At 42.3% G+C, this 25,968-nt stretch overlaps 1 protein-coding gene and 1 long non-coding RNA gene across 3 annotated transcripts in view; one reads left to right on the top strand and one right to left on the bottom strand.

Annotated features, from left to right (window-relative positions):
- Window positions 1-10,428, top strand: part of LOC141127897 (interleukin-1 receptor type 1-like) — a 98,271-nt gene extending 87,843 nt beyond the window's left edge. Inside the window, exons 10-11 of the mRNA XM_073614766.1 lie at window positions 1,917-2,078; window positions 8,131-10,428. Of these exons, the coding sequence (XP_073470867.1) occupies window positions 1,917-2,078; window positions 8,131-8,498 (530 nt within the window). The 3' untranslated portion in view covers window positions 8,499-10,428. The remainder of the gene's footprint in view (window positions 1-1,916; window positions 2,079-8,130) is intronic.
- LOC141127900 (uncharacterized) overlaps window positions 1-25,968 on the bottom strand; it is a 192,385-nt gene that overhangs the window by 30,205 nt on the left and 136,212 nt on the right. Inside the window, exon 3 of one of the 2 annotated variants that reach the window (XR_012241607.1) lies at window positions 20,135-20,912. The exons of the other annotated variant lie outside the window; for it this stretch is intronic. This is a non-coding gene — a long non-coding RNA (uncharacterized lncRNA). Of the gene's footprint in view, window positions 1-20,134; window positions 20,913-25,968 lie in introns of those variants that run through there. 2 annotated transcript variants of the gene reach the window in all.

Below are 25,968 nucleotides of genomic sequence, written 5' to 3'. Positions count from 1 at the left end.
GCCAAACAGAGCCAGTCTTCCCCGCAAAATGAAACTCCTAACAAAAGACCGATGGACCTATGCCCCCCTGTCATGAAAAGTGAATCTGAGAGACCCATGCGCCATCTAAAAAAGACAAACAACGTTCCTAACAATAATTCCTAACATTTGGTGTGACCACCACTTTGCCTTCAAAACAGCATCAATTCTTCTAGGTACACTTGCACACAGTTTTTGAAGGAACTTAGCAGGTAGGTTGCTCCAAACATCTTGGAGAGCTAACCACAGATCATCTGTGCATGTAGGCTGCCTCCTTCTGTCTCCTCATGTAATCCCAGACAGACGCGATGATGTTGAGATCAGGGCTCTGTGGGGGCCAAACCATCACTTCCAGAACTCCTTGTTCTTCATTATGCTGAAGATAGTTCTTAATGGCAACTGTAGGTTTGGAGTCGTTCTCCTGCTGCAGAATAAATTTGGATAAGTATCTGCCTGTTTTTCTCAGCATTGAGGACACCATTGATCCTAACCAAATCTCCAACTCCATTTGCAGATATACAGCCCCAAACTTGCGAGGAACCTCCCCCATGCTTCACTGTTGCCTGCAGACATTCATTATTGTACTGCTCTCCAGCCTTTTGCCTAGTGCTACAGCCAAATATTTCCAATTTTGAGTCATCAGTCCAGATCACCTACTGCCATTTTTCTGCAGCCCATTTCCTATATTTTTGTGCATAATTGAGTCGCTTAGCCTTGTTAGCCTTGTTTCCATGTCGGAGGTATGGCTTTTTGGCTGCAATTCTTCCATGAAGACCACTTCTGGTCAGAATTCTCCAGAGAGTAGATGGGTGTACCTGGATCCCACTGGTTTCTGCCAGTTCTGTGCTGATGGCACTGCCGGACATGTCAAAGGGAAGTAAGCTAGTTGTATCTTTCATCTGCCATTAACTCTTTGCCTGGGAGAGACCTTGCTAATGCAGTATAACTACCTTGTGTCTTGTTGCTGTGCTCAGTCTTGCCTTGGTGCATGACCTGTGACATTAAACTGTCTTCCACAACCTCACTTTAAAGCGCAGGTCCGCCCCCCCAAAAAATAAAAAATAAAAATCAGCAGCTACACATACTGCAGCTGCTGGCTTTTAATAATAGGACACTTACCTGTCCTGGAGTCCAGCGATGTTGGCACCGCAGCTGATGTTTCCATCAGCTGTCGTGTGCTGCTGCCGCCATTGCGGGTAAGGGTACTCGGCAGTGTAGCCTTTCGGCTACCCAACCCTACTGCGCATGCGCAAGGCCTGCTCCTCTCTCTTACTGGCCCGGCGGCATGGGAAGGAGCAGGGAGCCCCAGCTGTGACGTCAATAGCCACGGCTGAGGCTCCTGGAAGTTGGAGAGGATACCTGTCATAGACAGGTATCCTGTCCCCCTGAAAGGTGCCAATCGTGGCACCGGAGGGGGGAGGAATCAGATGAGCGGAAGTTGCACTTTTGGGTGGAATTCTGCTTTAATTGCAGAGTTGGGCTGTTCCTCGCCCAGTTTTAGGCATCCTACACATCTTTTTCTGTTCCAGTTAATAACTGTGTTTAAACCGACATTTGAACCTGCTTGGTATAATTGGTTAATAATACACCTGAATCTAATCCTACAAAATCCCTGACTTTGTGCAAGTGTACAAAGTGTGCAAGTATAAAAATTGATGCTGGTTTGAAGCCAAAGAGTAGTCACACCAAATATTGATCTGATTTAGATTTTTCTTTTGTTTGCTCACTTTGCATTTTGTAAACTGATAAAAATGTTTTTCATCTGTGTTTTAGGATTATTGACTGTTGTACTGTTGATTTATTGAATTCTAACAGGGGGCAACTACATGTGATTCTGATTTGGAAACCTCTCTAGTCATTACGACTTAAATAATTTAAATTTGACATTATATTTGCAGATGGCAAGATGTATGATGCCTACATTATGTATCCAAAAAATGCCATTGGAAACTGTACATATGACATGGACTTATTTGTGCTCAAGTTGCTTCCTGAAGTTCTTGAAAAGCAGTGTACCTATAAACTGTTTATTCTTGGAAGAGATGATTTACCTGGGCAAGGCAAGTGTCCTTAAATAATATTCTCTGTTATATTGATTTCCACACACTGATAGTCACCCATTTGTTTCTTCTTTACTTTTTCCATTAGCTAAATGGACATTTTCTAAAAGTTTATATAGATAAGGTTTTGGATGGAAGAGAACAAGATAACTATGGGGTTGATTTAAAAGAATGGAGAGTGCAAAATCTAATGCAACTGTGCATTGTAGCAAATCAACTTCTGACTTCAGCTTGTTCAATTAGGCTTTGACAGAAAAAACAAAAAATTGGAAGTCGATTGGTTTCTATACAGAGCTGCACCAGGTTTTGCACTCTCCAGTTTTGCGGAATCAGCCCCTAGGTGTCTTATGAATATTTCAGGGATTATTTACTTACATGGGCTGCACCCATTCTTCAGTCCTGTCAAAGGTTTTTTTGATTGGCTTCAATTGTTTTTGCTTATTTTGTGTTGTAAAGTTTAGTTAGAACTATGTGACTTCACAGCTTATGTAATAGCCAGAAGCTGCTTTTCTTTAATGTCCATTGAGTAACATAGGAATTCAGAAAATGCTGCCTACAGGAGATTGAGACACTGGCAAGCAGAAAAATAGTAAGCCTGCTCCATATAACCCTTTCTCTACCCAGCATGCCCCAGTGTTTGCTAGTGTCCTAAGAGGTTGGACATCTTTTCTTCAGCCTTTTTTTAAATTTTTCCTTGGTGACAGTCAAGATCCTTGTTATACCACTGCAAGATTTCTTCCTCTGTGACTTCACTCCAAATCCCTTGCTACAACACTGCTTGAGCTAGTCTCTACACAACAACTATCTGGATCAGCAGCTCCTCAGCACTAGCTTTAGAGACCATACCCAGACCCAGCTCGACTGGATTTGTGAGGCTACCCCAGAATATGACCTTTCAGTGTTGGGCTTTGCATTGTTGCTCTTCCCAGACCTTAGGGTACAGTGTTAGCTGAAGAGAGCTTTCTGAATCCAGAGCTATGGCATAGCTCCAGGTGTGACCCTGTCTCCGAAGACACACTTAGCCTTAAAGCGGAGTTCCACCCAAATTTTGAACAATATCTGTATGTATTCTCTTCCTTGCCTAGATGCTGACATGCCGTTTAAAAAAATTTAAATTGCCGTAATTACCTTTTATTTTTCTATTCTTCTTTGCACTTCCTGGTTCTCCTCCCGTGGGAGTAGGCGTGTTTCTAGCCTCTCCCAGACTCCTGGGAGCTAGTCTCAGGCTTCCCAGGATGCCACTGAGCATGTGCGGGAACGAGCGGTGAATGCTGGGAGCACAGCATTCACCACATCCAGGAAATAAATGCTTGTGGGCTTCAAATGCCCACAATGAAGATGGAAACCGCCTGCAGTGAATAATATAAGTTATTCTTTCCGACAAAATCTGACACAGGCGGACATATTACACACAATATGTGAGTATGTAATGCTGAGAAGACAAGTTTGTGAATAAACTCAAAAAAAAAAAAAAACCATAGATAGGTGGATCCCCGCTTTAAGTTTTAAGCTGGCCATACATGGATTGAAATTTGGCTGGTTCAGGAGGGACCAGCCGAATTTTTTTCCATGTATGGGCAGGCTGATTGTACCCAGGTCTATCCATCCATCAACTTGGGTACAACCAGCCTGTTGGATTTTTCTACATACAATTATTGCCAGTGGCTATAGCCACTAGCATTAATCATTGTATTCTGCCAGCCAGGAAGGCTCCCTGTGCTCTCTACTGGCAAAATACAATAGTGTTGTGGGAGGCATTTCCCTCATCAACACTAATTCCGCATACACACGATCCCACATTCCGACAACAAAATCCATGTTTTTTTTCCAATGGATGTTGGCTCAAACTTGTCTTGCATACACACGGTCACACAAATCTTGTCAGAAATTCCGAACGTCAAGAACGCGGTGACGTACAACACGTACGACGAGCTGAGAAAAATAAAGTTCAATAGCAAGTGCGGCTCTTCTGCTTGATTCCGAGCATGCGTGGCGTTTTGTGTGTTGGAATTCTGTACACACGATCAGAATGTCCGAAAACGGATTTTGTTGTCGGAAAATTTGAGATCCAGATCTCAAATATTGTTTGTCGGAAATTCCTGACAGAAAATGTCCAATGGAGCCTACACACGGTCGGAATTTCCGACAACAAGCTCCTATCGAACATTTCCCATCGGAAAATCCGACCGTGTGTACGCAGCATAACTGTTAATGGGGGAATTAAGCAAGTGGTAGAATGAAAGAAAATCGTATCATCTGGGCTGCTTAAGCCTTATACTGGTTGGGGTGAAGCACCGGGAGCTACCTCACTACTGCACCATTTGGCATTGTTTGAAATTTCCACCACTGATCATTTATAGTTAAGTCTGAAGTAGTGAATGCTTATGTAATTCATTGGGTAGAGTGCTATGCGCATGCTCTTCACAATCTCTTTCCTGCCATTCAGCCTGGAGGTAGCATCATCTTGCTGCTGCTCCTGCTCTTGAAGCACCACAGGCATCTCCATTCTATTTGACTGCCCACCTACAGTGACTGTGTCCCCTCCAGCCACATGAAGCCCTCATCAGCACCAGCTGCCTGAGATTGAGAGTACACGAGGCCTTGCCTCACTTGGGCCTAGTTGCATTACTGCTATTCAGACACAACATGTCTTCAGGTGTGGCCAAGGCCTCCCCCATGTCCACAGGATGCTTGCTTAAGAAGTTCACTTTTGTGAGGTTTTAATTCCTTCCTCATCTGTAAGGATTATTTTCCCCCCTCTTCCTTCTGCACTTGTAGGGTGTAGAGTGAACCTTCCCCCAGTGGTGTCTCCCTCCCAGTCCTTTTCAGATTCCCCTTCTAAGTTTCGGAGCCTTGACTCAGAGAAGGATGATGTGATGGTCTCTGTAGACCAAGAAGTTCTTGGCTTTATCTTTTAGTCTGTTGAACTGAATGGGTGGTATTCCCCCCCCCCCCCCCCCGAAAGAACTACCCTTACTGGTGGGTCCCCATACCTGGCGCTTCACTCTGGCTCCTTTGAACAGACATTTCCTGTTTTAGCAGGGGACCTTTTTGTAACTTGAAGCTCTAACCTGGTCCTTGCAGGACATCACTTACGTGTTGATGTGACTTCCCATCTGGATGGACCTGGAGGCTTTCCCTGTAACAAGTCAAGTACTCTAGTCCCTTCTCACCAGATGACACAGAGTGTGCTACGCTTGGTTGCCTTATATTTTGTAGAGACAAAGTATTACCTTCTGGCTTCCCTCTAGCAGTAGTCTCTACAAGGAAGATGAAGGATTTGACTTCTGGGTGGTCTTCATCTTCTGCTGGGAAGACAATTTTCCTGTTTTGTATTGTAGGCAGGCAGAGGACGCTGGAATCCTGCTGCTGGCATACTCTGAGGGGGGTAGGATACATCACTGGAAGATAGGTCCTCTTGCTATGGCTGACTTGCAGCTTTTTGAGGAAGTTACTTTAGATTTCTTCCATGTTTCTGTCTCCAATCAAGTAGACATCCTCAGCAATGTGGCTAAAGTTTCTGCCCCTCATTCCTTGACTAAAGATGCTGCTTTGGACCAAGGCAGATCATTTTGTTTTATAGGACCATGAACCCTGGATAAGTAGGCAAGTTGCAGAGTTCTTCTGTCATACTCAGGGACATCCGCAAGTGTTTTTGTGGATGGGTCCCTGCTCAACACTATGTACTCCGGAGTCCTGTGCATCAGTCTCAGTTGGGGTTTTTTCCCCCCGCCTACTCTTTTGTGGGTGTCTGCTCAGTTTCCCCCCCCTTCAGACAGTCTAACCTGAGGGTGTACCTTTCAGGTTGTTTTATCTATGATACTTTAGGGCTGGTTGACAATATATTAACACATCAGGTACTAACAGCTCACATCTTCTAAGTGGTCAACAGTCTGATACAGAAACTTTGGCAGTGACTGCTGTGTCTTGGTCTGGTACACTAGGTTGATCCTCTGGGGTCTTCTCTTGAGTCTAGTAGTCTCTTTCCTCTGTTTAGATGTAGGCATTGGACCTTCAGATACTTGGTATTTTAGATGGTTCCCAAATTCTTCGTGCAGTTTTACTGCTCTTGAATGTCCCAACTGTTTTTGAATTTCTGTGTCCTTCACTGGATGATCATAAATTAAGATATTTTCTATTAGAGTCTGTTGAGAGACATGGCTCCTATTCCTTCTGTGTTTTCTTGAACTTGCTCTTGGCATTAATTTCCTCACAAAACTGAGGCATGCTTGGTAAAAGAGGGGTTATACAGGGGCTGGATTTCGTATTTTCATTTTGCAAGTGTCACAGCCTCCTGTAGGCAGCAGTATAATCATAATGTTTCTGATTTCCTTTGTCCCTCAATAGAAAAAGAAAAAGATTTTACGGTAAGTACAAAAATCGTAATTTTTGATCTCTTGCTCATACAGTATTCACTACTGATGCTTTCTATCCATAAACCCAGCATCTGTTGCTTTCTCTGTTGACCTACATTGTATTCCAGCATCAGAATGTTTTCAAGCAAGCCCTGTCATTGCATTACAAGGCCAGGATAAAAAGCAGGGGTATAGTCATCATAAGGCTTTTCCACTCCTCTATAAATAAGCCCGTACTGTTAAGTGTATGTAGCACGACCCCCTAAGGGACTGTTTGGAATTACCGGCTCATCTGCACTGCCATGACCTGGTGAACATTCCAACCCACCTGACACTTTGGGTTCAGACATCCTTGTACCACTGTAAAGTAATAAATTAGACAACTCTGTGTATTTATGTTCTAAAAATATTTACTTGAACCAATTAAAGGGATATTGTCACAAAAAGGAGGAGATAGATCAGCTGAGTTTTAGGTAACAGCGCCAACTCAACAAAGGAATTCTTCCGAATGATACAAGGCAACATTTTAACAAATGAACAGTATGTTATACACACTCCCTTAAAGAAATAATACTATCCCCTAAAAGGATGAATATAGCTAACAGATTATACTGACACTCAGAAGATGGAACCTGGCCAGCCTATAACTGTTTCCCTAAGGAGAGATCAGGCCTAGAAGTAATAGTATAATGGCCCTTGTATCAGTTATAGCATTAATGTCCCTGTTGCAGATCTGAAAGTCTTCACCGGTACTTTGGAGCTCATTAACTGTAATCCGATTAGGTGTAGTGGAAAGCAATAGGTTTCTTGTAGTGAGGAAGGCTAAAGATGTCTAAGCACAGTGTTCAAATAGGTTCAGTAAAGTATTCCTAGGGTAGAGATGTCTGTGGAAAGTGAACCCGTGAAACCATGACAAAGGATGGGTAAAGGTTGGGCGATTGCCCTCTCACCAATGACCAGGCCGATATAATGTCTTCCAGACAATAACTCATGTAGCGACACTCGTGCAGCGGATCCGCCGTCTCGATCTCCCGATGTGAAGCTTGGTACACCGACTGGCAGGCAACCAAGGTGGTGCTGGATGGACATCTGATGACAAACGGCAAAGCTAGGCACCTCTGGTACAGGTTGGAAGGCCCGTCTCGCATCAGGTCCAGAAGGGAAGAGAGCTCCGCTCAGGCTTTTGCTTCTTTTATAGCTACTCCCAGCAATTTTCCTGATGGTAGTAAAGATCCCTGGGATATGTAGTCCAGGCACATAATCATGCCAAGCAAATATCAGTCGGGAGAGCTACTCATCCTACAATCCCTTTTGGTTGGCACAAAATATGATGTCACCTGTTACACTGATCACTAGAGGGACATGCGATGCATGGAAATGCCAGAGGGTACTGTACTTTATGATTGTAGTCCATATAGCTACATGTTTTATGTATTTTATTCGGCAATATTAGTTACAGGATTTCTCTTCTATTCTTGAATTAGGCGTGATATACTCTGAGTATGTGTTGAATAGAAATGCGGTATATATCATGCATAACTGTCAGCCATTTAGGTCTAAAATAACCTAATCTTCCAAATATCCAGAACTAAATACTATATAAAAACATTGATTTGTTAGCAGTGCGTGTTTATATTGTTATATTCAGCTTTTTAGTCTTTTCTATATGAATAAAACCCCTTGTTATGTGATTACAGCAATTGCAGACCTAGTTGATGAAGCCATTTCACAAAGCAGAAGACTGATTATTGTCCTGGGACAGGTTTCCAATGAAACTAACCTTGGAGTAGACTTTGAACAAAAAATCGCCATGTATGATGCTTTGATCCGGAATGAAATAAAAGTAATACTGATTGAGATGGAAAAAATAACTGATTGCACTTTCATGCCAGAGTCCATTAAATATATCAGACAGAAACAAGGTTTTGTCCGATGGAAGGGGACATTCACAGAAGCTTCACTATCTCCAAACACAAGGTTCTGGAAAAATATACGATACCGGATGCCTCCAGCTCCACGTCATTCTGACAAAGATTTGGATTACATAAGCACAGGGAATTTATGACAATGATATGAACTAAGACAACTCTGACTTCAAGTTACACTATAAACGTACATTCATGAAGAATTCTTCAAAATATGGACACATTACTGAATACAGTATTAAACCTTTAACTGGCAGTTATTAAACCTTAAGTTTAGTAAAATACATTTTCTTTAAATCAGCATCAGGGATGGTACTTACATTATGAATCAAGTGTCCCTTGTGCTCGTGACGGCTATGTTCATTGAAAAGTTTTCAATCCTCTGCCCCCCTGGATACCCGCATAGCTGTGATCTTTCAGTGCTGCTGGGGCTAATGCAAGCCACTGTGCCTGTCACGGGCCGTCATCAATAGTGCTGACTATGCCTGCCCTTTCCGCCTCTATGCTCAATTTATAAAAGCTGTACATTATCTTCGCACAATAAAAAGAGCTCTAAGAATAGAGGACGGGTGGATGAATGAAGGGTGTGTCTCCTAGAGTGCTTTTCATTGCGGGGAGCGATAGTATGTATTACATAGTTGGCACTTTTGAGCCTGTGACAGGTCCAGCAGCTCGAACTAACCCTTGCAGCATCAGAAGATCATAGCTGTGGGAGTATCCGGGGGTACAGAGGAATGAAGATTTCAACAAACATAGCAGCCATCAGCACAAAAATATTTAACTTGAGCTTTAAGGATTAAAGACATTTTCATGTGACAATACTACAATCCAACATTTTTACAAGCTATATTACTGTATATTATCAGTTCAATAGAAAATTATACAAATGCAGCCATTGTATATCTACGTCCTTTAATTTACAGCTATACCTAAGCAAAGTTCTCATCTATCTCCAGTCAGTCATGGATCCAGGTCACCATTCCTAAGTCCTATGCTGCTCAAAGCTGCTCACTTCAGCTAGCCAAGCTCCAGGCTTCATCATTTCTCCTTACTGTGAATATAGAAATGCAAGCCGCCCACAGTGGCAGCAACACTCCACCAGTTCCTCTCTTTTGATGTTTTTGACTCCCATTGGGGCCTAGTTGTACAGCTATTAATTGTAGTTAACATTATGATTAAATCTTAGTAGGCGGTGAAATCTCAGTGAAGAATGAATGGGTGGAGTGTCTCTGCCATTTGTTCAATAAAGTTTGAGTGTGTGATTTTTGGCATTGTGTGAACATAAAATATGCATAAAATTGAATACATGAGCTTAGAAAAGATGAAATAATTTTTATGTTATAGCTCAAAGTAGCTAAAATAAATAAGACAATTTATATAATGTTGCTGTTTTTGGCATCATCTACTACACTTATGCCTGTTTATAAATCTTTAAAATTTTTACCATTTAACTGAAAGATGTTCAACAAGCGCCAATAAAGCTCCCACATTTAGTATCCCCCATATGCTCAGACATCTAGGGCGGGCACATAGGACAGCTCCAAGGTAGACAGGACCAGTAGGGCTGATCCTAACAGAAACACTATGAAAATTTTGTGACATTGCTGCTTTCTTCGTTTTTTTAATAGGAACTGGCAAGTGAATAACAGATTTTTTTCTGATAGTACACTTTACCTTCACTTAAGGTAATACATGTCATATTACTATGATGGGTGGGCAGCAAAGTTTGATCTTCTCCTCTCTCCTCTTATTATAGATTGCTTCCTCTAGGAAGTCAATTTGTGGTTATATATTATAATTCTGTACATCACAGAAATTTGTATTACATTGAATGCAAAAGAAACCCAGTGTCTTTTACCTTGGGGTTGCTTGTCAGCATGTTAAAGTATATTTAAAGCCCAAACTTTTTTTTTTTTTTCATTTTAAATAAGTAAGGGGTGGTTAAAATCACTGTCAGTTTTTTGCCGTTTGTCCCATTAGGAAGATTTCCCTTCACTTCCTGTCTTGTAGTAAGAGGATAGCTTTCCAATATGGGAAAAATTCCTTCTTAGACAGTCGTTTTAGGATCAAGAGTCCCCAATCGGAAGATTTCCCCTCTTTTCCTGTTTTATTGGCAACTCAAAATTGTAGACAATTAGAGAGCGTGAATCTCCCTAACAGGTACATGGAGTGCACTAAAAATCCAGAAGGGGTTCATAGCACAATAGTGTATAATAAAAAGCATCGTTATACTGTCAATGCGCTGAAAAACATAGGTCATATCTGATTGGCAGCTTTCTGTATAAATATGTATAAATTTACAAAAGGTTAATATTTAGAAACATTCTAGTCAAATACTGCGTTGGCAATTTGAAAGCATGCAGTTGGGTTTGAATGGAAAATGCAGCGTTTGACAAGAAAGTGCTGCATTAGACCTGCTTTTCCTGCAGTTTAAACATATTCTATTATGACAACCGGCTTCCAAAGAAATGCACTGCAAAGAAGGTTAAACGCAGCCTCTGAACTGCCATGTGTACTGCTGACCTGTGTTTGAGGTTCATTCAAAATGCATGTCAAATGCAGGAAAACAATGCCATCAACATAAGCCCTTGGAGCGCTTTCACACATGCGGACCGTTCAGGTCCGCCTGTCAGTTTTTCAGGTGGACCTGAACGGACGCTCCATGTGTCTCCATGGAGCAACAGATGTCAGCGTTGACATGTCCGCTGACATCCGATCCACTCCGATCCGCTAAATGCAGACAGATGGAAACACTATTTTCCATCCGTCTGGCGGATCGGATGAAAACAGACAGGCAGTACGTTTTCATCCGATCCCCCATAGAGGAGAGTGAGGCTGACAGGTCTGTCCCTGCACAGTGAGAAGAGATTGACCTGTCATCCGCCGGCTCAGCGGGGATCAGCGATCCCTGCTGAGCAAGTGAAGTCCTTCAAAACGGACAGCCCCGTGTGAAAGGGGCCTAATACTGTTGACTTTGTCATCACAACATAATACATTTTTGCTAATAATCATTAAAGCGGTATTAAACCCAACACCAAAAATGTAATATATTGCAGCTTACCAATCATTAGATGTGATGACTGCATTCGTTTTCTTTTTAGGCTTTTTTCTCCTCTGTTTTCACCTGGAACCTGACTAGTAACACACCTCCTGTACTAGGGGGCCTACACTCTGGATGAATAGAGACACGTTTGGACAGCAGCTTTGTCAGTCTGGGGGGAGGGGAGTATTAGATAAATTAGCAGATTTAAATACACTAACAAATGGAAGCCAAACTCCAGCTCGCATTGCAGTTACACAAGCAGTTATAGCAACAGTTTTATTTCTTATGGGGTAAAGGTTTTACATGAATAAATAAAATCTGATCATTGTAAGCACTCCTGTCAGTGGTAAATGTCTTGTCGCAACACTCAAATGCCGCGTACACACGATCGGACATTCCGACAACAAAATCCTGGATTTAATTCCGACGGATGTTTTCTCAAACTTGTCTTGCATACACACGGTCACACAAATCTTGTTGGAAATTCCGAACGTCAAGAATGCGGTGACGTAAAACACGTACAACGAGCCGAGAAAAATGAAGTGCAATAGCAAGTGCGGCTCTTCTGCTTGATTCTGAATATGCGTGGAATTTTGTGAGTCGGAATTCTGTACACATGATCGGAATTTCCGACAACGGATTTTGTTGTCGGAAAATGTGAGAACCAGCTCTCAAATTTTTGTTGTCGGAAAAAAATGTTCCATAGAACCTACACAAGGTCGGAATTTCCGACAACAAGCTCACATCGAACATTTGTTGTCGGAAATTCCGATCGTGTGTACGCGGCATAACTGTTATATTTGAAGAACAATTTGCTCTGTTGAAAAATTACTGGCTGGATTACCAGATGAACAATTTGCTCTGTTGAAAAATTACTGGCTGGATTACCAGATGAAAATAAAGGAAAGAAAGCTTAAAAAAAACTAAACAAATGCAGCCATCAGATCTAAGAATATGTAAGCTGCAATATAACAAAATGTTTGCTTTTGGGTTTAATACCGCTTTTTGACTGATAACCCATGACTTAAAGGATTCTGTAACTGTATGTACATGGACTATTTGAAGTATTTTGTAATATGTAAAAGACAGGCAGACTATTATGCAGGGCTTAACTGTTTTGCAGGATGTAAATAGTTCTTAAAGTTCGGTAGCTTTATTATTCTTTAAGCATTTTACTTGTATGTTGCATATGTTGTCTGATTTGAGTCCCTCCTGTTCAAGCAGTGCTGGCAACTGGTAGTTTCAATGTATCATGAATCTCAAATAATACACTAAATACCTACTCCACCCAAATCGAAATATGACTGGGTAACCATAGTGAGGTTGACTCATACACTGTATTTCAATGTAAAGGTGAATGCATGGAGAAAAGGCCAATATATTGATCTGCACGTTTATTAAAGACACAACAAAGAATAGTAACTATGCCACAATTACAACAACATAATCTTGAACTTGAAACATTTTGCAGCTCAGTTTACTTAAAGGGGTTGTAAAGTTAAATTTAAAAAAAAAAAAAAATAACAAACATGTTATACTTACCTTCACTGTGCAGCTCGTTCTGCACAGAGTGGCCCCAAACCTGGTCTTCTGGGGTCCCTCGGCGGCTGTTTCAGCTCCTCCCCGCATGCATTCACCACCTTAATGCGAGCTCCCTCGCATGGTGGTGAGTGCTTGCGGGCGCGCTCCCGTGATACAGCCGGCGGCTATAGCCGCTCGCTGTATCACTCGGCCCCGCCCCCCGGCGCGCCGCGTCATCGGATGTGATTGACAGCAGCGCGAGCCAATGGCTGCGCTGCTTTCAATCCATCCACTGCAGCCAATCAGCGACCAGGGTGAGCTGCAATGAAGATGACGAGAACGAGCAGCGAAGATTCGAGGCGTCAGGTAAGTAAAACGGGGGGGCTGGGGGCGGCGGTATTGTCAAAAATTTTTACCTTTACAACCCCTTTAAGGCAAATTCACTTTGCACTACAAGTGCACTTGGAAGTGCAGTCGCTGTAGATCTGAAGGGGACATACAAGGAAAATAAAAAACAGCATTTTTGCTTGTACATAATTGGATGATAAAATCAGCAGAGCTTCCCCTTATTTCAGATCTTCCCCTCAGATCTAAAGCGGCTGCACTTCCAAGTACACTTGTAGTGCAAAGTGGATTTGCCTTTAGTAAATCAACCCCAGAGTTACACAGAGATCTTTGAAGTGTAGCATAAACTTTATAAAATAAGTGCTAAAAATGTTTAAAATTAAAGGATATCAAGGATTAATTCCTTATGTCAAGGATTAATTTCCTTTTCCCAATTTTACCATTGTGTAAGGAATATTTTTCTTTTTTGTTTGCAGTTAGGTAAAAGCCCAGCTGAACTTTCAAAATAAGCTAAATGCATTTCATGTGCATTAAAGCAAAAGGTATACAAAGTTTTACAGTTTGTTTTCTTTAGAATGGAGCAATTGTAAAAAAAAAAAAAAAATAAAAAAAAAACTGTACCCTGTCAGAATGCTGTAGAAAAAGACCCTTGAAATATGTGAAAGTGGTGGTCTTGTCAAGAACTAAAAACTTGCTGGTTGCTCAGAGGTCCCTGGACTTGAATGGCGTAGTTTTAGTGTCCACCAGGGGATGTCACCCAGCAGTCACCAAGCTCAGCAATTAGTCACTAGTGCTTGAACCTGCTACCCATTGTGCCCACCATTTCTGACCTGCCTTGTTCTCTTTTACTTTGTACTCCTACCTGATTCCTCTTCTCATCTGTGTCTATTTAGGTAGGTGGTTTCCATTTTTTTTATGCATTCATTGGGTTGTGTATGGGTTGCTATATTTAAGTTTTAGGTCACTTGTGTTCCTGTGCTTATAATACATTGTATTCATTTATGTTTGAGAAAGGCTTCCTCTATGTAATTCCCATGTATTTAGCACTGCAGCAAACCAGTACGTGTTATGGGACAGCAGGCAGGAATGTTCCTTAAACTCTAAATATGTTTCATTTAAATAATACACAAACCAGAGTTGGATATAAAAAGCTGCGGCTGTTTATTATTGGTTTAAAAAACAAGTAATACTTCAACATATAAATTAAATAAATAAACTTTAAACAACCTAGCCACTACGACTCAGGCTGCATATAATAATTTATTGACTTTAATAACTTTCCAAAAGACAGGTGGTTCATAACCACCTGTCCCCAGAACTCCATACTGCGGCCATTTCAACACAGAAACTCAGGTCCGTATTGAAAATATCCAAACCTATATTAGATAAATGAATACCATCCTGTCTGTGCAGACCTGACAAGTCGCCCTCTAATTCTAAATGTCTGAACGATAACATACCTAACCCTAATAGCAACTTGGACACTGCTTTATTCACTCGCTTTCTAATTTTTTCTAAAGGGCGCATGGAGGGAGGATAAAGCCAACCCAACCTTTGCACTAATTCAGAAAAAAATTACAACCGAGTGTGGAAAAGATGACTGAATTACGAGTAAATCATCTCTAATTCTATAAATGAGATCCAAAGTCTTTTGCTTACCAATGTCATTCCCACCCAAATTGTATGATCAACACATCCGGGAGGGGAAAACAACTAACAAGCTTCTTTAACTCTACTAATAAATCATCCCAACGCATACCTCTTCTACCAAACCAAAAAACTCTAAATTTTTCCGGATTCAAACCCAGGTTCTCAGTATACACTCTTTCTCAAGCTCTTAGCTGTGCTAAAAAAACGAACGAATGTCTAATGATCCAAATCACTTGGCATTCACCTGAAATGAATCAGAAATTTTTATTAGGGCGAATATATAATAAATAAGTATTAGATTTCCATCTGCCTACTTTATTAATCAAGTTATCCTCTAAACCCAACCTGGAAGCCTCCATAGCTTCACCAATCCTAAATGAATGAGACGTGAGTTGAGAATCCTGTAAATGTAATTCTTTTAAACAGAGTTTTAATATGCCAACGAATTGATATTTAGTTAACGGGGAACCTGACTCATGAATGAAAACATTTGACCTCTGTACTGGTCTAATAAGAGAATAATTGCGTAATAATGTAACCGGACATATGGGAGAGCCTAGACAGACGCCTAAATTGATCCAAGTTCCTTTTCCCAATTGATCTGTTTTTGACCTACTAATAAAAATTTTTACATGTGTATTAGAAATAATAATGTCAGAAAATTGAATTGCAAATAGCTCTGAAACTCTAATGCCCCGTACACACGGTCGGATTTTCCGATGGACAATGTCCGATCGGAGCGTGTTGTCGGAAATTCCGACCGTGTGTGGGCGCCATCGGACATTTTCCATCGGATTTTCCGACACACAAAGTTGGACAGCAGGAGATAAAATTTTCCGACAACAAAATCCGATCGCGTCAATTCCGACCGTGTGTGGCCTGTTCCGACGCACAAAGTGCCACGCATGCTCAGAAGAAATTCCGACACGGGACAGCTCGTTCTGGTAAACTTAGCGTTCGTAATGGATACAGCACTTTCGTCACGCTGCAATGTTAAAAATGGTTTAATACAGCGCACTCTCTTCTTCTTTATAATGTGACAAGAATTAAGTCGTTTTGCTGCTCATATTCACACACACTTCTCACAAAGTTTTATTTGTGTTTTTTTTAGTGGGATTCCCTCAATATATTGTTATTAGTTGTCACATCTGACAGTTTTATATATTTTTTTTTTTTTTTTTTTTTGGATTTTCAGCCTTTTTTTTTTTTTTTTTTCTTTAATGTTTGGATTTTTTCCAAGGCTGATCTTTGTTCAATGTTATTTTTATTTTTACTCCAGAATATTTTTGTGTGTGTTTTGTGTGTCAAGTTACCCCAACACCATTGATATATTTTATTATTTAATCTCCAGGAGATTGTTTGGTGTTGGTGTCCCTTGTTCATTTCACATTGTATATTTGAAATGTACCTGAATCCTCACAAACTGTCATTTTTGAAGTTAAACACATAGGAGAGTATAATTCAAAACGAAAATCCTTTATTAAGAGATCAGAACCAAACAAAGAGGAAGGCAACACTGGATCAACAGGAGAAATTAGCGAAGCCTGGGACCCCCACGGCAGACATCAATTCTTCAACATCAAAATTGGTGGCCTGAGGAGTCCATATGTAAGGGAGGGCAATCTGGTCCAGAATTCGCAGAGATCCGGATAGTAGCAGATGACATCTGTGTCCCCAGGCTGTGGTACCACAAGAGCCTGCATCTTTTGGCCAACCAGACTGAACCCAGGGCAATCACTGTCTGGTCTTCCTTCCACGCTTCCTTCCGGGCTGTGGCTGTGCAGTTGGAGATGTGGCAGGAGGAGGAGTAGGACCTGGAGGAGGAGGAGGACTGGGAGGACCTGGAGGAGGACTGGGAGGACCTGGAGGAGAGGGAGGAGGAGGACCATCCCAAAGCTGTGTGTGAGGTGTAATTTGGCCCCTCATACCTTTCTCCAGAGCCTCTGATATGAGGGCCTCACACATGACTTTTTGGCCCTCCTCCATCCTCTGCATTTTATATGCTATGAAGGCAGCAATGTTCTCCTGCATGGTGTGGGGTGCTCCCAGGACCTCTGTAGCCCTCCAAAAGAATGCTATAGCCGCCTCCTCTAGGGTACTCCTCCTACTGCCACTTTCTGTTTTCAGGTGTGGTGGAGGGACCTTGATATCAGCCAGCCGGCTCGGCCCGGCCACCTCCTGGCTGAGACTTCCCTGTGTATGAAAAAGGGACATGGTTGTAATGTTTTGCATCATCAATCACAATCCTAAATTAGTACTCCCAACTAACATCTAGTTAACATCATTGATTGGACAAGCAGAAATATTTAGAGGAATGCTATACCTGGCTCAATCTGGGCTCCTCCACATATGGCCTGGAAGGCCCAGGTTGGGCGTCAGAAGCCTCAGCCAGGGGGGAAGGAAGCGTGGAAGGAAGACTGGAGAGGGATGGCCTGGGTTCAGTCTGGCCTGCCAGAAAGTGCAGCCTGTCGTAGTACAACATCCTGGGGACATAGATGTCATCTGCTGCTCCGGATCTCTGTGAATCCAGGACTTTCTTGCTCTCCCTTAGATATGTGCTCCTCAGGCCACCAATGAAAATCTTTAAATAAGTGATGTTTGCCGTGGGGATCACCTGCTTCACAATTTCACACAATTGCTCCAGTGCTGCCTTCCTCTTTGCTTGGTTCTTGAAATGGGGGTGGGTAATCTCCCACAGACAGGGCAGCTCACTTAGCATATCTATGAATACTGACATGAAGTCATTATCTTTCATTAAGATATCCATGTTCACTGCAAGACACAACACAAGACAAAGCCTAATGTCAGACAAAACTCTCCTAATCTTGTTACAATATAGGCCTCAATCTAGAAGCAGTATAGGCACAAGTTTGTCTCTTACCTTCGTTCTTACGATCGGCGCGTCCAATGCTCCTTCCTCCGCTCACAGATCGTACGTAATACGCACGCGTGTTACGCTTTATACACACTGCGCATGCGTGTAACTCCACCTGCCCCTGACGTTCTTTCTAGTCTATTCCCCGCCCCTTTTCGTTCGGCGCAGTGGGTGAAGAGCACATGGCGGAGTTACAGCAGGTGCGTGCTAATTCTAGCAACGAGGAGGAGGAGGAGGAAAGCCCGGATCCAGGCACGTCCCGATCCAGAAGGAGACGTTTTAAGGCCACAAATATGTCGTTTGGGGAGATGTTGGAGATGGTCGACATCATGAAGAAGTCCGACTATGACGGAAAATATGGGCCTTACCCCAACCCCAACATCCGAAAGGCCAAGATCATGGCGAAAGTGGTCAGGAGTCTTGAGAGGAATTTCGGGGTACGACGATCGAAAGATCAGCTCAGGAAGCGGTGGTCGGACCTGAAGTTGAGAGAGCCAGAGCAGTACCGAAAGATCCGGAGAGTGCTGCAAAAAAGTAAGTAGTTGTGCTGTGTTCCTATTCTTTCTGTCTTTATTCCGTTCATTCTGCTCCATATGCTTTTAGTAATTGTAACGTTTCAAAAGGTCAACTTTAATGTTCATGGGCCCATTATTCGTTCGTATCAAACATTTTTCCTTCGGCCTCTAGAACACCATTGTTTAGGCCATATGCATTTTCACACATTTTTGGGGGCCTACTTGGATGCCAAATATTTGTTTGTGTAGATGGGTTTGTTACTAGAATGAAATGCCAACTAGATTGTGTGTAAGGAGAGGACACTGAGCAGCTGTTTTCACATGTGGACACTGGAGCACTAGTGTGGGACCCCAGAACACCCTTTTTATTAGGGGGGCCACACAGGTGCTCCAGTGTATACTATAGGGGGGGCTACATCTGTGAAGCTTGTACCAAACAGGTAAAGTATTGCAGCTTGACAAAGGGCAATAAAAAATATACATCTTGGAACTTGGCTAAAATAGACAATTGTACCCCACTTCCAAGCAATGTTTCCTAGTTCTAGTTCTGCCATCAAATATCTGTGTGCTAATTATACCATTTTTGTTTTACATAGGGGAGAAAAGACTCGGAGGACACCCCTCATCCCAGGAGAACACAGACCCCCCCCCCTCTGGAAGAAGGGGAAGTACCGCAAACCCAAGAAGCTGAGCAGGAGGAAGAAGAAGATGTGGTGGAGATTGGCACCACAACAGGTGAGTGTCTGCGACCACAGACTCAGGTAAAAGAGATGGATGGTGGCAGATTTTTGAGACCTTTTTTTTTGTTCTTTATCTCTTTTTAGGTGATCGTGATCCAGAACGCTTTACATCTGAAAGTGCCCAGATACTCATCGGGGAGATCATGGGGTGTAATCTCCAATTGCAAAACATCCAGCAACAAATCACTGATGTTATTAAAAAAAATAATAACATCATTGATGTTTTGGGGCGAATTTAAACCCCACAAAATCACCTGTTTTATGTTACTAAAATTTTTACAATGTTTAGAAAAGCCAAATTTGGAGGATGCACACAGTGTGCCAACATGTGCTATCTGCCATCACGGGAGATCAATGGACGCGTTTTGGGGGTGCAACCCCTTCCTCAATTATAAAGTCGCATTGAGGAAGGGCTTGCTCCCCCAAAACACGTCCCTTGATCCCCCCTGATGGCAGATAGCACATGTTGACATTCGTAAATTGGTGTGCATCTTCCAAATTTGGCTTTTCCAGGGGTGATTTCCCCCCATCTGAACGCTATATCAAACACAATTCCTAAATACTCATGTCTGATATAGCCTTCAGGTTTTACCATATGTGAACTTTGTAAGTTCAAGTTTTTTGGCTTTCTTGTTGGTTTTACACAGGCCTGTTTTATCTGAAATGGATATTTCGATTTTTGATAATGCTACTGCAAACATTGTTATACAACAAACATGTTGGTTTGTTTTAAAAACCTTTCGTAAATGCACATGTGATTGTGCAGCTATAAAAAAGTGCCTTACTCAAGAATGTGTGGATTATTGTCTCAACACTACAACACTTTTGGGGTGATGTAATTGCTGTTTTATGCACAAATGGGGGTTATTTCCTAAGGGCAATTACACTTTGCACTACAAGTGCAGGTTCAGTGCAGTTGCAAGTGCACTTGTAGTGAAATGTGTTTTGGCATTTAGGAAGTACCAGCCAACACTATTTTTTATAAGGTTACCCAATCACGACATTTTCTGCACTCAAAACATTTCTGTCAGGGTCAGCTAAAACAAACACAAGCAGTAAATGTCCACCAAGAATTTCTTTTGTTTGTTTTTTATTTGAAAAAGGTGTCACAGATTCTCTGGCATATTGATAGCCCCCCTGCCCGCAAAGAACTCCAGGTAGCGTAACCGGACATCACGGGCATTCAGGGAGGGCAAGCCAGGACGGCCACTTTCAAGCGCCGTCAGTGTTGATGGATTTGGGATTCCGGCCTCAGGCCCAACTGAGCCAGCATAGTTGGCTGAATGTTTTCTTAAAAAATTATGGAGAACACAGCAGGCAAGTATTATATGGTTCAGTTTATACTCCGCCATATGGATGGGTGTCAGAAATAATCGGAACCGGCTGGCCAGGATTCCAAATGTGTTCTCCACCACTCTTCGGGCTCTGGCCAGCCGGTAATTAAAAACCCTCTGTTCCGGGGTAAGGGTCCTCATCGGGAATGGCCGCATCAGGTGGTCCCCCAGCGCAAATGCTTCATCAGCAACGAACACAAATGGGAGACCTTCAACATTGTCCTCTGGAGGTGGCAAGTCCAAGCTGCCATTCTGGAGACGCCTGTAGAACTCCGTCTGGGCGATCACTCCACCATCGGACATCCGGCCATTCTTCCCCACGTCCACATACAAGAACTCGTAATTAGCCGACACCACCGCCAAAATCACTATACTATTAAACCCCTTGTAATTATAATAGTACGACCCCGAGTTGGGTGGTGGGATGATGTGGACGTGTTTCCCATCAATTGCCCCTCCGCAGTTAGGAAAGTCCCACCGCTGGGCAAAGTGGTAGGCCACAGTCTGCCATTCCTGTGGCGTGGAAGGAAACTGTTGAGGAAAAAACAATAAACATTACTATTTTTTCACAGAAACATGGCAAGAAGATTATACACAAACATTATGGGGCAACCTCCAGATAGCATTTACTAAGGGGAATTTAACAAGGCCAAAGTATAAGGTACACCTATCATATTCCCCCTCCCCCCCTCTCATGGGCCATTTCTAACATTATAGGGGGGGGAACTCTTGGACAGGTAACCCTCTTCACTTCATTGAGAGATGAATGCCTAAATACAGGGTATTACTTGGAACAGCCCCTCCTTAGTTACACTATTAGCAGACCACTGGACAGGTAAGAAGTGTCTGAATACAAAGATATAAATACACATTGTACACATTTGAGGACATTTGGACATTCTGCTATTACCTATCAAGATAATAATAGGATACAAAAACTTTAAACAGTTCCATTGGAAAGTATACAGGCAGGCCCTTGCACTACATGCTTTGGGGAATTCATCCATAAATCTGACCAGTGAAGAGATGGGTATAGTGTGTATGGGTTTGGCAAAGTCAGCAGATAGATGATTGAGGATAGAGAATTGGGATCAGCTGACTTAGCAGTTGGGGGGAGGGAGGGTTAACAAAAATTTGTGGACACCACAAAAAAAGCCTCTGGCACTCTGCCTGAATTTAAAGCTAAAATAACATTAACAAACATTTTAGGGGGTGTTTGGGGTAAAGCACTACTATAGAGCTGATAAAATACGTTAAGTGACTACATGAGGTGAATATAGGGCAGGAGACACCATGCTGGAGAGGTTATTGAAGGGCAAATATGTATGAAGGACATAAAATAATAATTACATAAAAATCCAGCATGCATGAGAACAAAGGGGACATTCACAGCATATTACAATCATGGTCATTAGGGAACGAGGAAAGAAATACAATATATTAGCAAACATTCAATACAATAAAATGTGATATAAAAGGAAAAAAATCTTACCTTCATATACTCCTTCTGCAGGACCTGTATGATGGCAGAACAGGTCTCTGGGATGATGATACCCAGAGCCTGGGGGGAGATGCCTGTCGAGAACTTCAAGTCCTGCAGACTTCTCCCTGTGGCCAAATACCGCAAGGTAGCGACCAACCTCTGCTCCGGAGTGATGGCTTGCCTCATGCAGGTATCCTGCCTGCTGATATAGGGGGTCAGCGAAGCCAACAAACACAGGGTCAGTCATCCTGAGAAAGTTCCTGAAATCATCAGGATTATTCTCACGGATCTCACGGAGCAAAGGCATATGACAGAACTGGTCACGCTGAAGCAACCAATTCTTGGTCCATGAACTCCTCCCCACCCTGTTCATGGACTGGACTTGTGTCAAGGTCAGGACCCCAACACCAAGCCCCCGCACAGCACGAACTCTACGAGGAGTACGCATACGAAACATGGCTAGAAAACGGTCGGCTGCTCAGAACGAAGTAACGGAATGCACTGAAGAACAGCAAGACCTGTGAAGAGCGACCTGAAAACCAGTAACGAACGAACAAGAATACAATGACTCCTTAAAGTCACGCGGAACTTGCTGCACGCACTGAAGAGCAGATACAAACCCACAAGCACAAACTGAACGGCAGAAAACGATCTGAAAGCCACGAGTCTGAAAAAGCGCGAATCGTCTCTCACCAAACTTTTACTAACACGAGATTAGCAAAAGGAGCCCAAAGGGTGCCGCGCTTGGTTCTGAACTGGCCTTTTCTAGTCTCGTCGTACGTGGTGTACGTGACCGCGTGGTTGTCGATCGGAAATTCCGACAACTTTGTGCGACCATGTGTAGGCAAAACAAGTTTGAGCCAACATCCGTCGGAAAAAATCCCAGGATTTTGTTGTCGGAATGTCCGATCAATGTCCGACCGTGTGTACGGGGCATAAGAGCAGCAATAAAAGTAATAGCAAATACTGCTTGAAATAACACTGACTCGAAAGAAGAAAAACAAACCTTGACTGTAACCGAGCAAATTTGTTCTAAGATCGCAGGGGTAATTGGTTTACGAGAATCTGTTTTAAAATGAGCCTTTTTCTATCCCTTCAGCGCTTGTTTGACTGAGAAAAATTGCATGCAAGAAGGTAAATTATTAATTCTTAGAAAAAATTAGACTCCAGACAGTGTCTTTTGAATATAAGACCAAGCATATTTCTTAGTAAATAAAAAATTTAGAAATAGCAAAACTAAACCTTCTGAAAAAGAATCGTTAGATACTTGGATCAAATGTAAAAATGACAGCCATAAAAACCAGGCCAATTGATATCCAGCCCAGTCGAAGGTGCCACTGAGTTCTTAATATTTTCATAAACAGGCCTTAAACAAGGTCCCATAAAAAATGTGGACACATCATTCCCACTTGATCTGCATCCGGAAACAGCTGGAAGAAACGCTCCATCTGTAGATGAGATAAAGAATCCGCCAAGTCATTGTCCTTTCCAGCAACATGAATTGCGTTTAACCAAATGTTCAAGCTCAGACATTTGAATATCAAATGGCGCAACAGGACAATCACCGGCGGAGACTTGGATGTTAAACAATTGATAGCATACATTACACCCTTATTATCAGTCCTGACTAAAATCCTCTTATTCATAACAAGATTTCCAATGCCACAATAATTGGCAATAGCTCAAGAAGAACAATGTTTTTTAAATAACCTTTCTTATGCCATTCTTATGCCATTCAAGACTCCATCGTTCCTCGCACCACTGGGATTGCCAAATTGCAGCAAAACCAACAGATCCAGTGGAGTCGGTAAATAGAAGAAAATCTTTATCTAAAATAAATTCCTCTTACCACATTGCTCTACCATTAAAATGAGTAAGGAATGTAAGCCAAACCATGAGATCTTCCCTCATGTCATGTGTAATTCTAATAAGAGAATATGGGGATTTAAAACATGAAATTGCTAGGTATAATTTCCTAGAAAACACTTTCCCAATTGGCATAATCCTAGATGCAACGGCTAACAGACCTAGAAGGGACTGCATTTCTTTTAAACACACTTTTTTTTCTGGATTGTCACTAATAGCAGAGCCCTGAGTTTGTTTACCTTTTCTTCTGGCAAGCGGAACTCCATTAGATTTGTATCAATAGTAATACCTAAAAATTCCAGACAAGTAGAAGGCCATGCCTTCTTTTTGAAAGCCAGAGGAATACCAAAATGATACAACAGTATGTTGTCTACCGGGCGCTCGGGTTCGGCACATCACGGATCTTGTGGACAGATTACTGGGAGGGGCTGGGGAAGACCTGGCTGTCATGGTGCACGTTGGCACCAATGACAAAGTCAGAGGCAGATGGAGTGTCCTAAAGAACGATTTTAGGGACTTAGGAGCTAAATTGAGGAAAAAGACCTCCAAGGTAGTATTCTCAGGAATACTACCGGTACATCGAGCCACACTAGAAAGGCAGAGGGAGATTAAGGAAGTAAACAAGTGGCTGAAGAGCTGGTGTAGTAAGGAGGGGTTTGGGTTCCTGGAGGACTGGGCCAACTTCTCAGTCAGTAACCGGTACTATAGAAGGGACGGACTGCACCTAAATGAGGAGGGTGCAGATCTGCTGGGAATGAAGATGGACAAAAAGTTAGAGGGGTTTTTAAACTAGGCGATGGGGGGGAGGGTCCAGAGGCAGAGATAGCCAGCGTGGAAGATATTCCAGATGGTAGTATTGGGGACATTAGTGGTTAACCAAAGCACAAAAAACACAAGGTGAGTATAGTAGCAAGTCCTAGTTGCAATATCGAAACACCCAATATGAGGACAATATGCGACCGGTCTAAACTATGTGGCATGTTCACCAATGCCAGGAGCATGGCGGACAAGATGGGTGAACAAGAGATACTGTTGTACGAGAAGGATTTGGATTTTGTGGGAATTTCAGAGACCTGGTTCAACAGCTCTCATGATTGGCTGGCAAACATTCAAGGGTATACCCTATACCACAAGGATAGAGAGGGTAAAAAAGGGGGAGGGGTAAGCCTATATCTCAAGAATAATGTACAAGTGAATGTGAGAGATGACATCACTGAGGGAGCTAGGGAGGAGGTGGAATCCTTATAGGTAGAGCTCCAAAGGGATGAAGCTAAGGGGAAAATAATACTGGGAGTTTGCTATAGGCCCCCTAACCTGAGGGAAGAAGTGGAGACAGATCTCCTATTACAATTTTGATTAGCAGCAAGAATGGGAAGTGTTATCATAATGGGGGATTTTAATTATCCAGACATAGACTGGGCGGAGGGAACCGCGTATTCATTTAAGGCTCGCCAGTTCCTTAATGTCTTGCAGGACAATTTTATGGGTCAGATGGTAGACGCACCAACTAGAAATAAAACATTACTGGATCTACTGATTACCAACAATACAGACCTGATCACAGACGTGGAAATATGGGGCAATTTAGGTAACAGCGATCACAGGTCAATTAGTTTCAGTATAAATCACACAAATAGGAAACATAAAGGGAATACAAAGACACTGAATTTCAAAAGAGCCAACTTCCCTAAACTACAAACCTTGCTAAAAGGCATAAATTGGGATAAAATATTAGGAACAAAGAATGCGGAGGAGAGATGGGTTTGCTTTAAGAGCATATTAAATAAGGGCATTAGCCAATGTATCCCATTGGGTAATAAATTTAAAAGAGCGAACAAAAGTCCTGGATGGATTAACTCCAATGTACAAATGCATATAAAAGCAAAGGAGAAGGCCTTCAAAAAATACAAGGTTGAGGGATCATCCTCAGCATTCAGACTTTATAAAGAATGCAACAAGAAATGTAAGGGTGCAATTAGGACAGCTAAGATAGAACATGAAAGACACATAGCGGAGGAGAGCAAAAAAAATCCCAAGAAATTCTTTAAGTATGTAAACAGTAAAAAAGGGAAGACAGACCATATTGGCCCCATAAAGAATGAGGAAGGACATCTGGTTACAAAAGATGGGGAGATGGCGAAGGTATTGAATTTATTCTTCTCCTCAGTCTTCACGAGTGAATCGGGGGGTTTCAGTAACCAAAACTGCAGTGTTTATCCTCATGACACAACACAGGAA

The sequence above is a fragment of the Aquarana catesbeiana genome, linkage group LG02, assembly GCF_042186555.1.
Source record: "Aquarana catesbeiana isolate 2022-GZ linkage group LG02, ASM4218655v1, whole genome shotgun sequence".
NCBI classification, from domain to species: domain Eukaryota; kingdom Metazoa; phylum Chordata; class Amphibia; order Anura; family Ranidae; genus Aquarana; species Aquarana catesbeiana.
The sequence above is the reverse complement of the archived record's forward strand: the minus strand, read 5'-3'. Positions and strand labels throughout refer to the sequence as shown.